Source organism: Carica papaya, chromosome 9 (assembly GCF_054855325.1).
Source record: "Carica papaya isolate Zhongbai chromosome 9, ASM5485532v1, whole genome shotgun sequence".
In the NCBI taxonomy this organism is placed as follows: Eukaryota; Viridiplantae; Streptophyta; class Magnoliopsida; order Brassicales; family Caricaceae; genus Carica; species Carica papaya.
The window spans coordinates 740969-752937 of NC_142317.1; the positions used below are offsets into that span (position 1 = coordinate 740969).

An 11969-nucleotide genomic window follows, 5' to 3' on the forward strand; every position below is an offset into this window, starting at 1 on the left:
TTATTAAATTATTGAAAAAAATAGGTAGGGATGTAATTGAAAGAAATTTTCGAATAAATTAATAAAATTTGGATTCGAGAGGTATTTTGAAAGAAAATTAGAAATAAATGATCAAAGTACAAATAGAAAAAGTTCGGTTACGTAGGACTGCCCAGCCAGCAGCCCCGACGAAACGGAGCATGCCGTATGGCAAGACTCGCTGACCTAGGTGCCACGCAGACAATCTGCGTACCCCCCGATCGAACGACCCATGATCGATCCTGCACACGTGGACGAGTTGGATTTGTTCCTCTTTAAGCGCGATCGGACAAACGATATCAAATTATGATGGATGGTCTAGATTCGTTTCCTCCTTAGGCGCGATCGGACGGACAAAATCAATCATGATGAATAATCCAGATTAACGCGAAATGGGTATAATGTTTTACATCACATAAGAGCCCAAACCTTAGCCGTCAGCCTCTGTCGGAGAAGAAGAATCAGGCGCTGGAGAAAGAGACCGACCGTCGACCGCCGCCGCACTGGAACTACTGCCGGTCGTAAAAAAAGGTAAAAATTTCACCTACCCATTTGAAATTTGATTCCGAGAAACCTTGTGGTCAAATCGAAGCAAGAGGGACGGTGGGTGACCTAAAAACTGCGGGCAAAGTCTAGCAGAACTGCCGCGGCCAAAATCCAAAAATTCCTCAAATGGACCTTTTCCTGTTTCCCCTTTCATGTAATTTTTTGATCATTATGCTCACTGTCTTTTTCTGTGCATGTTAGCCGAAAAAGAAACCCCAGCCGTGAAGAAGGACCGGCGAAGCTGACGCACTCGGTGACCCCTCGCTGGTTCAGTATTTTTTGTAATTTTTCAGCCAACCGAGGCTCATAATGTATTTTTCTGCAAGGATGTACGTGTAAAACCGGTCAAAACCAGCCAAAAAGACCAAAACTAGCCAGGCCGAAGTGAACTATCGTCGTGGAGCCGACGCCGGAGCACGACAATGCCACCATACCGGAACTCTAAAATCGGCCGAAATTAGTTTTGGGCACCGATTTTAGATTTTTTGAATATTTTTAGGTACACGACGAGTGTTTTGGATTCCGCATAAAAAATTTAGGACACCCGGTATCCGTTAGAAGGCGTAGTAGATAGTGCGACGTCCCAAAACACCGATTTGGGTAAGGATCTTTCACATTATTCCCTGTTACGTTAAATAGAGGCTTAACATTGTATAATTTTGTATTTTTATAAAAATTAGGGAATCCTAAAAATAATTAGAGGTCACTAGTAGAATCGGAACTTGTTAGTTCACAATTATCCTGATTTTCTGTTTATGTTATTGTACTGCTCTATTTGCTTGTTATTATATAGTGTATGTTTTAAGTTTATATTTTCTATAGTTTTATCGATTTATCTGTTTTATTTAGTTATGTACTATTAGTAATAACATAGTTTAATAGATCTGTAAATGAAATATGAGATAATTGTTTGTGTGGTTAATTGTTTTGTTGATGAGAATCTTTATGTGAAAGACTTATTAGGTACCTAGAAAAATGGCGGACGGAGCCGGTACATAGGGAACCCTACCATTAAAGTTACCTTAATCGAACGGGACTAATAAATCCCTTACCGAAAAGATTTGGGATACATAATTTACCCTCATATCGGACGGGGTATTGAAGCGATAGAATGTTTGGCGCCTATTTTCGAACGGAGTATGGGGACGGTCGGTTAATTGTTTAAATTGGATATTTGGTTCACGAGTAGATGGACATCCCTATAGACTCCTAGGGGTATCAGTAAGCAGATAAAAATGGAAGGTTATCGTCTCTTGTTATCATATACCTGAAAAAATAATATGGGTATCCGTAGGTTATTTTTGGAAAAACTCGTTAGGTAAGTACGGAATAAATAATTATCTTTTAAATTAAATGAATTTACATCAAATTAAAAGCTCTATTAGTTGTTTTTATGATTTTTACCAATATTTAGTTTTTCGTATATGTGAGTATTGTGATATTCTTACTTAACTAGTGTAACTCAAAATTTTATTAACCATTTTAGATAAAAAAGACCAATATCTATATCCCGATCAACAAAAATATTGTGAGTAGTTCACCACGCGAACTCCTTTCGAGTACTACTGAATGTTATCGTAGAATATTTATTTATTTATTTTTTAATTACCGTTTATATTTTCGAATAAAAATTCTCATAGTCCTGTTGGGTGTTCTAAACTATTGTGTAATTAATGTAAATCCTAACTCTATTATTCGCTTCTGCATTTAAATTATAAATTCATATTCATTTAAAGTTTCGACCACTTACAATATATATTTATAATATAAAAGAATTAAATAACATACATAGAACATGCCTAACGTAAAAAAAGATATTATAATTTTTCACGAATAAGCATTAAAGTTTACAATGGCAACTAAGTCTTTCATTTAATTTGTATTGTTTGAAATGTAACTATCGAAATAACAAATCATATATAGAAGCAAAAGGAATGACTTAGCCATGAACTATTCATTATATAAAGTTATTTCATTAGATATATATATATATATATATATATATATAAACTTATACTAAATTGTAAGTCTATATATTAACATTATAAGGTATATGTTTAATTACAACCCATAAATTAAGTTATAAAATTTGTCAAAATAAAAACTATAACTCATAAAAAATATATTTTTATTTGTTATCTTTCAGATATATATGTATTATCTGTTTTCTTATACGTGTGTATATATATATATATATATATATACACATAACACACAGACACACATATATATATGTGTGTGTGTATTCTTTGTGGGCCTTCAAATGGTACCAAACGAGCCCAATCTTGATTACGGGCTGGGCCTGTTAACTCAATGCATGCCCAAAAACTGCTTATTACTAACTAGTTAGAAGTGTGTGTATATGTGTATTATATATATATGAATTTTAAAATTAAGTTAAAATAGTTTTTTATACGTATATATATACATATATGTGAATTTATATATTTATAGGTTATTGGTAGAGTTTAAGTTTTAAAATGAATTAATTACATTTGTTATATATATATTTTAAAGCATTTAATAATTATTAATCACAGACGTTATAATTCTCTTTTTAAAAATTAAGTAAATTACTAATAAAATTTTACACTCGGTTATAAATTATTTTTAATATTTTTATTTATTTAAAAGTGCAGTTTTTTAATAAAAAAATTAAATTTGAATACTTTAAAAAAATTAATGAGAATAAATTATTCGAATAATATATGATTAAAATTTATTAATTTATTAAAATAAATATAACGCTTGATTTAAACCAAAAAAAAAAAAAATCGAGAAAAATATATTAAAATAAATACTTATTTAAGGTGAAAATAAAAATTTAACAATTAAGGTGGCGTCAGTGACGGGAGGGAATTACGCATCGCTGTCACCCTAATATCTCTCCTTATCCTCCGACAGCCGAATGGTCTGGACCTAAAGCTTGCCTCGATAGCTGTGATGATATTACAAGTAGGCTCAGGTCCCGAACTCGGCTCGCGCGCATCAGCCGTTTTAGCGAGCCGGCTTCTGCCATTTACCTTCTTCCATTAAAATCCTCGCGCTGAAAAAACCCAAACGCCTTTCTTTTGTTCATCAAAGCAGAAACCCCTCTCTTACTTCTCGGCGGAGATCCATGGCGGAACATGCTGGCGAACACGAATCAGCCGCTGAATCGTTGATGGAGAAGATCTCCGAGAAGATCCGTGGACATGATTCGTCTTCATCATCCTCCGATTCTGATGACGACAAGCCATCTCCGATTGAAGCGGTTAAGTCCAAGATCTTTAGGCTCTTCGGTCGAGAAAAGCCCGTCCACAAGGTCATGGGTGGCGGCAAAGGTACAAACCTAGATTCTCTTTCATTTTATATCCGCTCTTCGTCTTAGGGTTTAATTGATCTTCTGCGTATTGTTTCTTTTCTTCATACAGTATCGTTTAGGATCTAACGATCCGATGGATTTTAATTTCCGCCCTCTGGTTGATGGAAAATGCGGTTTAGGAGGTAGAATATTTAGGTTTTAGACGTTTTATTATTCATTTGTGCACGATATATGTCAAATTTATAGTTGAGAACACAATAAACTTATGCTTCTCTTTTGGAAATGTTGTCATGAATTAGGATTATATAAGCTAAAAGCAGCGCTAATTCGAGATAAACTTGTGTTGCCTGATGTCTTATACTCTTGTGTCTACATGATCAGTTATAGCTACTGTAAATGTTATTGTTTTCAGGAGTAATAGTAATGTCATTGGGTTTCTTCTCATTCCACTTCAACATTGACAATGCGTTAGGTCGACAGAAAACTGGTTGTATAATTCCATCGATTTAGAGTGTTATGTTTGTTTTTATAGTTAATTTAAATATGATGTCACTTTGGCTGATTTAAAATTGCTATGGAAGCAAAAGTCCCAATCTTATTCTATCCTGAAATTTGCAGCGTTTACATTTTGTGAATAATTTCTCCTGGTGCCTGCATAGAAATTATTTTTCTCGGTTGATTATAAGTTTAGTGGTTGTCTCTGAAGAGGATTAATTTTTTTTTTGGTTTAAATTGAATTTTTCACTGGAGTGAGTTTTTTAGAAAGTTGAGTAATTTGTTTGGCACAGTTGCTGATATTATACTATGGAGAAACAAGAAAATCTCTGCTGGCGTGCTTGGTGGTGCTACCGCATTGTGGGTTCTCTTCGAATTGCTTGAATACCATTTGATTACTCTGGTGTGCCATATTTTGATACTTTCTCTGGCTATGTTCTTCTTGTGGTCCAATGCATCAACTTTCATCAACAAGTAAGAAGTTGGATCTGTTCTCCCTCTTACTCTTTTTCCTATCTATTTATCTATCTTATCCTTTTTCTTTTCCTGGTCCATCTTGTCTTATATAACTCGTATTGGTTGTGCCCTTACCAAGGTCCCGACCCCACATTCCAGATGTTTCAATCCCTGAAGATTATTTTCTTCAAGTTGCTTCTGCGCTAAGAATTGAGATCAACAGGGCCATGACTCTCCTGCATGATATTGCATCTGGGAGAGATTTGAAGAAATTTCTCACTGTAGGTTAATCTTAAACTGTGTTGTTGTTACTGGCACTTTCCATTAGATTAGGAGTTTGAAGTAGTATTAAGATATAAGCATCTCTGGTAAATAATATACGTCCCTTCAATTATATAGTTAGTTCTTGATAGCTTGGTATGAATTACGTTTCTATGAGAGCAGGTAATTGCTGGTCTATGGGTTCTGTCAATTGTCAGCAGCTGGTGTAACTTCCTGACCTTGTTCTACGTAGGTGAGTTTCAAGTACTTTTTCATAGAATCTCTATTTGATATGGGACAACGTTTTTTAATTTTTAATTTTTAAAATTTTATATGTTTATGTAATGTCCTTTATGAAGTGATTAACATACACTTTTATATAAAAACTGTCTGTCTTTATGAAGTGATTGACATTTGTTGATTTGTGAAAACAGTATTCATCTTGCTGCACACAGTGCCAGTGGTTTACGAGAAATACGATGACAAGATCGATTCATTTGCTGAGAAGGCGATGGTTGAGATAAAAAGGCAATATGCAGTTTTTGATGCGAAGGTTTTGAGTAAAATCCCGAGGGGACCATTGAAAGAGAAGAAGAAGGATTAGGCACCATGGATGGTCATATCGAACTTGGTATGACAGAGGGGTTAGCCTTGCTTTATGTGGTGATTGCCAAAAACTTTCTATGCATTAGAAATCCCTGTTTCTATTACTGTGTTGGAGAAAAAATGTTTTTGGGTACAATTAGATGGGTTTCTAAACTTCAGATTTTAACTTTAATATAAATAGATGTGCTCTCCATATGATAAAGCATCACCAATTAAGAAATGAATGATATTATTTAACTATCATTAGTTTCTTCCTGATTGTTTATCGGTATGGAAATGATCGCAATATGAACTTCCATGAATGACCATGTTTTCTTTTTGAATGAATAAGCCTAATCTCCTCCTCCCCTTGTTCTTGAGGCTCATAATTATTCCAAGATATGTGGTCTTTATTTACAGACCTGTAGATTATTAGGGTTTGCCTGTAACATAAGAAATAGCGATTTTCGCAAATTGGCATCTCAAATCCATCTTTGTAAAGTACATGTTTACAAGAACTATCTCTCTTTCAAGAATCTTCACTAGGAAAAGTCTGGAGAACAAAGATATCACAAAAGAATTGTTGAAGAAAAGATCAATTGGAAATTGGCTTCTTGTTAAATCTACTAATTTGTCTTGGGTAGACCCATAATCTTGAAATTGACCCTTCATCTGATTCACTGTCACTATCTGATGAAGAAGACATCTCCGCTGATACAGAATCATCCAATATGTACTTGACTACCTGGTAGAGTTAAAAAAGTGCAGTTCGATAAGCTCCATGCCTCTATTAGGTAAGTCATTCGACATATGCAGTAAGGTAGCACACTAGTTGTTGCATATATATATATATATATATTATTAAAAAATTTGAGTAAATCATATACAGGTGTTTGTAACTAGTACGAGTCATGATAATCACTAAGATACTAAGTGACCTTAAATTTTGATTATCTAGATTAACATACCTCGCAAGGTTCTATAGGCTTCACCCTGCAGTGTCGACTGGGACATTTCAAGCTATTGACCCAAACTACTGCATTGCACTGGCCGCAATAACCCCGTTCGCATCTTAATCTCTTGGAGGAACTTCCTAATATCGGGAGTAAAAATGATTAGTGAGGAGAGATTACTCGAAAAAGTAAAAAGAGAACTCATGAAGGCCATGACTGCTGATTACCTATATATGCTCTTTTAAACTCTTCTCTCCAATCTACACCAGCTCGGGTGATATTTTCTTCCTGTAAAACTGTGTTCTCTTCAGAAAGTCTGCCATCTGGTGAGACCTTAAGCCTTGAACAATTGGGATAACTAGCGAAGAATATATCATACTGCAAGCGCCAGAGATGGTTATCACCGGCTGCTAAATTCCATGACCTGTAGAAAGACAAATAGATGTAAGAAGACAATCTGGTCTCTTCTAGGCGCTACCGGGGAGGAGTGTGGTTTTAGTGGACTCTGAAGTTTGACACCATGTTATCGATTGCTTTATGCAATTTGTCTAGTTAAGCGAGATGGATAAGGGATTGGCGTTTTGTATGGTTGGCCGAGTAATAGGCTCCATAAAGTGCTTACAAATGGGGAAAAAGATTACCAGCAGACAGGTCCGGCAGAGACTAAAGATCGCAAATCAAGAAAACTGAAGATGTGCACAAGAACATCGTGCGGCAGCTGTTTGTTACCTGAGAATATAATAGAAAGTGCTTACAGAATATAATTTTAAATCATGGACTCATAATAATGTCACTTGGGGTTTCCATGGAATAATTGTGTAACAGAAGTACCTATTTCTTCCTGCCTTGATTTACAGCACCTCTTTTGAGCAACTTTAGCATGTTTAAATTCTGTAATGGCTAAATTTCTCTTCTGCTTTGGCAATGCAGTTTCTGCACTTCTAAGGAGAAGATAGGCTGCTGCTTTAGCACTGGATGTCTGCATTCTAGAGTAAGATAAGCTTCAGAAAACCAAAAAAAAAAAAATGAAAATTTCGACGAATGATTTCATTCAATTATTGGAAGAGAAAAACAAGACAGAGAATCTCTTGCCCTATATTTATATATATTTAGAAAGTTAAATAAATTCACCGAGTCCAACATTGGAAGAGAAAATCAAAACAATGGCAGACATAGAGATCGGTACTTGCCGAGAAAAGCAAGCTTCCTGCAAAACACATATTCTTACTACACAGCAAATTACGAGTAACAAAACTGGGTGCATGCAAGATTTTCCCTTTTTGTTTTTTCCTTTTGGGACTTTCTAAGGGATGTCTAAATTAACAAGACAGAGTTCAATATCAACGGCAGTTAATAGCTTTAAAATTGCCAACAAGCTTGAAACCCGAGCACCAGAGAGACCCAGGAGTCAAGATAAGCCACCCAGCTAGAAAAAAACATCAAAATCAGAAACTGGGCATGCATGGTAAGCAAGAAATACCGACAAAAATTAAGAGAACTAGTTTGCATCAACTTGAGAGAAACCAAGGTGATTGATAAAGAATACTTACGCAAGAAAGATATCAAAGGTGGTGAGGATGTCTAGGAAGATGTGGGATTGGAAATTCTTGAGGAATTTGTCATAAGCGCCATTAAAAACGAAGCTCAGCTCAAAAGCTATGTATTGTCTAGTAGATTACCTCAAAGAGACTGCCTAGGAAGATGTGGGATTAGAAATTCTTGAGGAATTTGTCATAAGCGCCATTACAAACGAAGCTTAGCTCAAAAGCTATGTATTGTCTGGTGAGGATGTCTAGGAAGATGTGGGATTGGAAATTCTTGAGGAATTTGTCATAAGCGCCATTAATAACGAAGCTTAGCTCAAAAGAGACTGCAACAATTGGATATAACATTTTCGAGGTTGCAACTTGTTGATTTGGCTCAATTTTAGGAAGATTCTGTGTGTATATTTTGAAGAATAGTCTGGGTATATTATGAAAATATTTTAGAAAAAATCCTAAATCTTTGTGTATATTAGGGTTTACAACCATGTGCAGGCAAGGAAGGAGAATTTGAGAGCGAGAAAAAACTGTGTGGGCTCGGAAAAGAAGAAAAAAAACACGGCTGGTGGTGTATGGTCAACTTTTTTGGGGGCAATTTCCAGCTTCATCTCTCTCCATTAAAGCCTAGGGAGATTAAAATATGTTTAAATCGCTAGAATAAGAGTTAAAGTTTCAAAGCAAATTTAACATTTGTAATTGCCGACAAGCTTCAAACCCTAAACAGAGTTCTCGAATTCAATCAAACTCGAAAAGACCCAAATCCGAAAAATTCCCAGCATCAAACGCCTAATAAACTCAAGAAACTAGAACGTAGCCACGCAAAAAATTCCAGCATGACGAAAATAAGAGAATAAAAGTGCTTCAATTTGAGAGAAGCAGATGCGATCGATGCAAAAATACTTACTCGGAAAAGAGGCGAAAGGCGGCGAGCATGTCCTGGAAGATGAGGGCTTGGAGATTTTTGGGAACTTTTGCATAAGCGCTTCTTAGAATGAAGCTTAGCTCCTCGCATGCAACTGGGTACTTGTAGATTATCGGTAAGGACTCTGCGAATCCTAGCTTACGGTATCTCTCGATCGGAGTTGACATTTTCGGGAATTGCAATTATGAGAGGAAAAAAGGATCGTCCTTTCGAATCATTGAAATTCATTCACCGTTTGCTTCAGAGGGAAAGGGGAAGGAAACGCAGGGTGGAAGAAGATCATGGCGTGGTCTTAGCAGAGAAGGAAAACCTGCGAGGAGTGTTTTGTACGGATCATCGTCCTCTTAATCCGAAGAAGACAATGCGTCGTTATTTCAGTTATTTTAATTTTCCGTCCTGCCACTGATTAATTAAAAATGTAATAAAAAATTTAATTAAAAAAAAAGTATTTTACTTTTAAATTAATTTTATATGTATTTTAAATTAAATATTTTTCATCTTTTTAAATTAAATGTATTAATTAAGTTAATTTTTAAAAAAATAAATATAAATTTAATTTTAAAAAAATTAACTAAAATTAGAGAGAAATCAACAAGTTACTAAAATATAATAATTCAAGAAATTTTTATTTCAAAAAGAAAAGATAATGATTCAAGAAACTAAAAATATGAGAAAAATTAAATTACTTTGACGGAATTACTACAAAGAAAACATAAATTTTGGTTTATATTAAATTCAAATTAACCACATTGTCGAACAATTTAAAATGTTTTTACTTTTTTTTTTCTATGAATTGAATTCTCAAATTATATAATCAAACAACTAATATCTTAATTAAAGAAGCTTTACGCATCAATGATGGATCATAGTTCTCGTAACATTAACTTAATTTTATATTTTTTTTGCTTATATACTGTAATAATTGAGAAATATATATATATGTAGGAACAAATAAAAGAGAGAGGGGAGAGAGAAAGGAACGATGTAGATTAGATTAGGGAAAAAGAGAGAGACGGCCGTGATGGGCCACAAGTAAGTATGAATAGGTTGAGGAAATAGAAAAAAGAAAAGAAGGAAAAAAAAAAGGGAAAGAAGGAAAAAAGAAAAAACAAAGAGGAAGAGAAGAGGAGAACGGCCGAGGGAGATACAGGGGAGAAGTGAAGGAGACGACGAGGGAGAGTGAAATCGCAAGAGGAATTTGAAGGACCGAAAGAGTTGAGTGAGCCATGGCTGAGGGAGAGGAAATGGAGGCAAAAGGTAAGGGAATTTAGAGTTTCTGACTCGGTATGGTAAAGCAAGATCAATCCTATTTGTGTTTTTCTTTTCATGGAATTGGTTGAATGAGGTGATCGGGAATGAGGGAGGAGAGATGCGGATGAGGTTATTAAGTCAAGTGTGGATGTAGTAACCTCTATCGTGAGGAGGTTTTGCGAGGATAGAGTATACGCGGTCGGGTGAGAGTATGGGTTGAGCGGAAGTTGTGTAGGCTAGGGCAAGGTCATAGAATCTGAGTAGAAGAGGGGGATTGAGTGTTATATAGCAAGGGAGAGATTGTGACGCAATCGGTGTGCGTATGTGGCCATTACAGGCTGAGTGGGACTGTGTGAGCGAGCAACTTAGGGAGTTTGATACATGCGTGTGTGGCAGACACTGGCCAAAGATTGTATGCACTGAGTAGTTGAAATTTTGTGATTTAGTTTGGGTGTGAGTGGGTGTGTGGCTCCAGAAAAGCATGATATGGTCAGTGGCCGTGTGTGGCCATTACAGGCCGAGTGTGACAGTGTAGGTGAGCATTACAGAGAGGCATCTGGTGTGTGTGTGTGTGTGGCAGAGACTGGCCGAGAATGGTAGGGACTAAGTCGGTGAGTTTATGTGATATGTGTGTGAGTGTGTGTAGCCTCTGTGGTTGTGGTGACAGGTGGGTGATGAATAAGTGGAGGGCCTTCATTGGCCGAGAGTTGTGAGGGAGGAAATCGTATATGTGGACTAGGATGTTGGTAGGTGTGGTCTTCACAGGCCTTTGTCCCAGGTTGGACATGGAATGTTGGTTGAGTGAATGTGTGGGTGTGGCCTTTCTAAGTCGGGCATTTGCCGGTGATGGTGTGGACTCGGGTGTATAGGTGGGGTCTTTATAGGCCGTTGCCCCAGGGCTATTAGGGGATAACTGAATGAGTGATGTGTGTGAGTGGCCTCTCCAGGCTGAAAAAATGGAAGGTATGGATGTGTGTTCAGTAAAGACTGATTCGTTCTGATATTGAGGTTGAGTAGTGGACATAGGTGAACTATGAGTGTATGTAGGTCTTTAGGACTGTAGCTACAGGTGGGATAGGAGTATTTCGGGTTAGTAGGAGTAAACAGTAGGTACAATTAGGTTGATATAAGTACTAAGCTCTAGGGAAATGACCACCTTAGGATAGGGATGGGAGAGCGGACAAGTGAGAGTGTGGTTTAAGTGAGGAGTGTTGGGGTGAAGAATTTCTTGGTTTTTATGTTGTAGTCTTAAATTCTACATTTTTTTTATTGGATCTATTGATACTCGTTACTGTTGTTTTCAGATGTGTTGGATTCAAAGTCAAAATCAAAATGCATAGCGATGGAGGCCTACACTTAAGGAAAGCACGCTAGTATAGGATGCTTGTTTTATATATATGAGTACACACTATATCAACCTTGAAATTATAATTGTTATAATATCGAACTATGTGAATTGACAATGTACTTTTTAGGTGTTTAATGAACATGAGGTGGTTATTACTTTTGAAGAATGAAATGATTGAAATTTGTTGTAAGATGAAAAAAGTTCGGGAATTAGGATGCTAAATGGTGGTAATGCCCCATCTTTAGAACAGACTGTTACATATACAATGATCGAATTTTGTATTTAATGA

General features: G+C 36.0%; 2 protein-coding genes and 1 long non-coding RNA gene across 5 annotated transcripts; 2 read left to right on the forward strand and 1 right to left on the reverse strand.

Moving 5' to 3' along the window:
* Window positions 1-3607: 3607 nt before the first annotated feature.
* On the forward strand, window positions 3608-5929 carry LOC110823204 (reticulon-like protein B3). The gene is made up of 5 exons (XM_022053540.2): window positions 3608-3887; window positions 4657-4837; window positions 4959-5100; window positions 5264-5333; window positions 5515-5929. The coding sequence occupies exons 1-5, from the start codon at window positions 3683-3685 to the stop codon at window positions 5682-5684; spliced, it is 768 nt and encodes a 255-aa protein (XP_021909232.1). The 5' UTR covers window positions 3608-3682; the 3' UTR covers window positions 5685-5929.
* Window positions 5930-6129: 200 nt separating this feature from the next.
* Window positions 6130-9721, reverse strand: LOC110823203 (F-box family protein). Of its 3 annotated transcripts, none has more exons than XM_022053537.2 (6): window positions 9064-9721; window positions 7450-7619; window positions 7260-7347; window positions 6846-7042; window positions 6634-6758; window positions 6130-6410 (listed from the first exon to the last, which is right to left on the reverse strand). In XM_022053537.2, exons 1-6 carry the CDS (start codon window positions 9246-9248, stop codon window positions 6261-6263), a joined length of 915 nt encoding a protein of 304 aa, XP_021909229.1. In that variant the 5' UTR covers window positions 9249-9721; the 3' UTR covers window positions 6130-6260. The 3 variants fall into 3 exon arrangements, with proteins under 3 accessions (XP_021909229.1, XP_021909231.1, XP_021909230.1); XM_022053539.2 differs by having other exon boundaries at window positions 7450-7597; window positions 9064-9714; XM_022053538.2 differs by having other exon boundaries at window positions 7450-7604; window positions 9064-9693.
* Window positions 9722-9914: 193 nt separating this feature from the next.
* Window positions 9915-11851, forward strand: LOC110823160 (uncharacterized). The gene is made up of 2 exons (XR_002541350.2): window positions 9915-10338; window positions 11637-11851. It is a non-coding gene; the product is annotated as an uncharacterized LOC110823160 (long non-coding RNA).
* The last annotated feature ends 118 nt before the right edge of the window (window positions 11852-11969 follow it).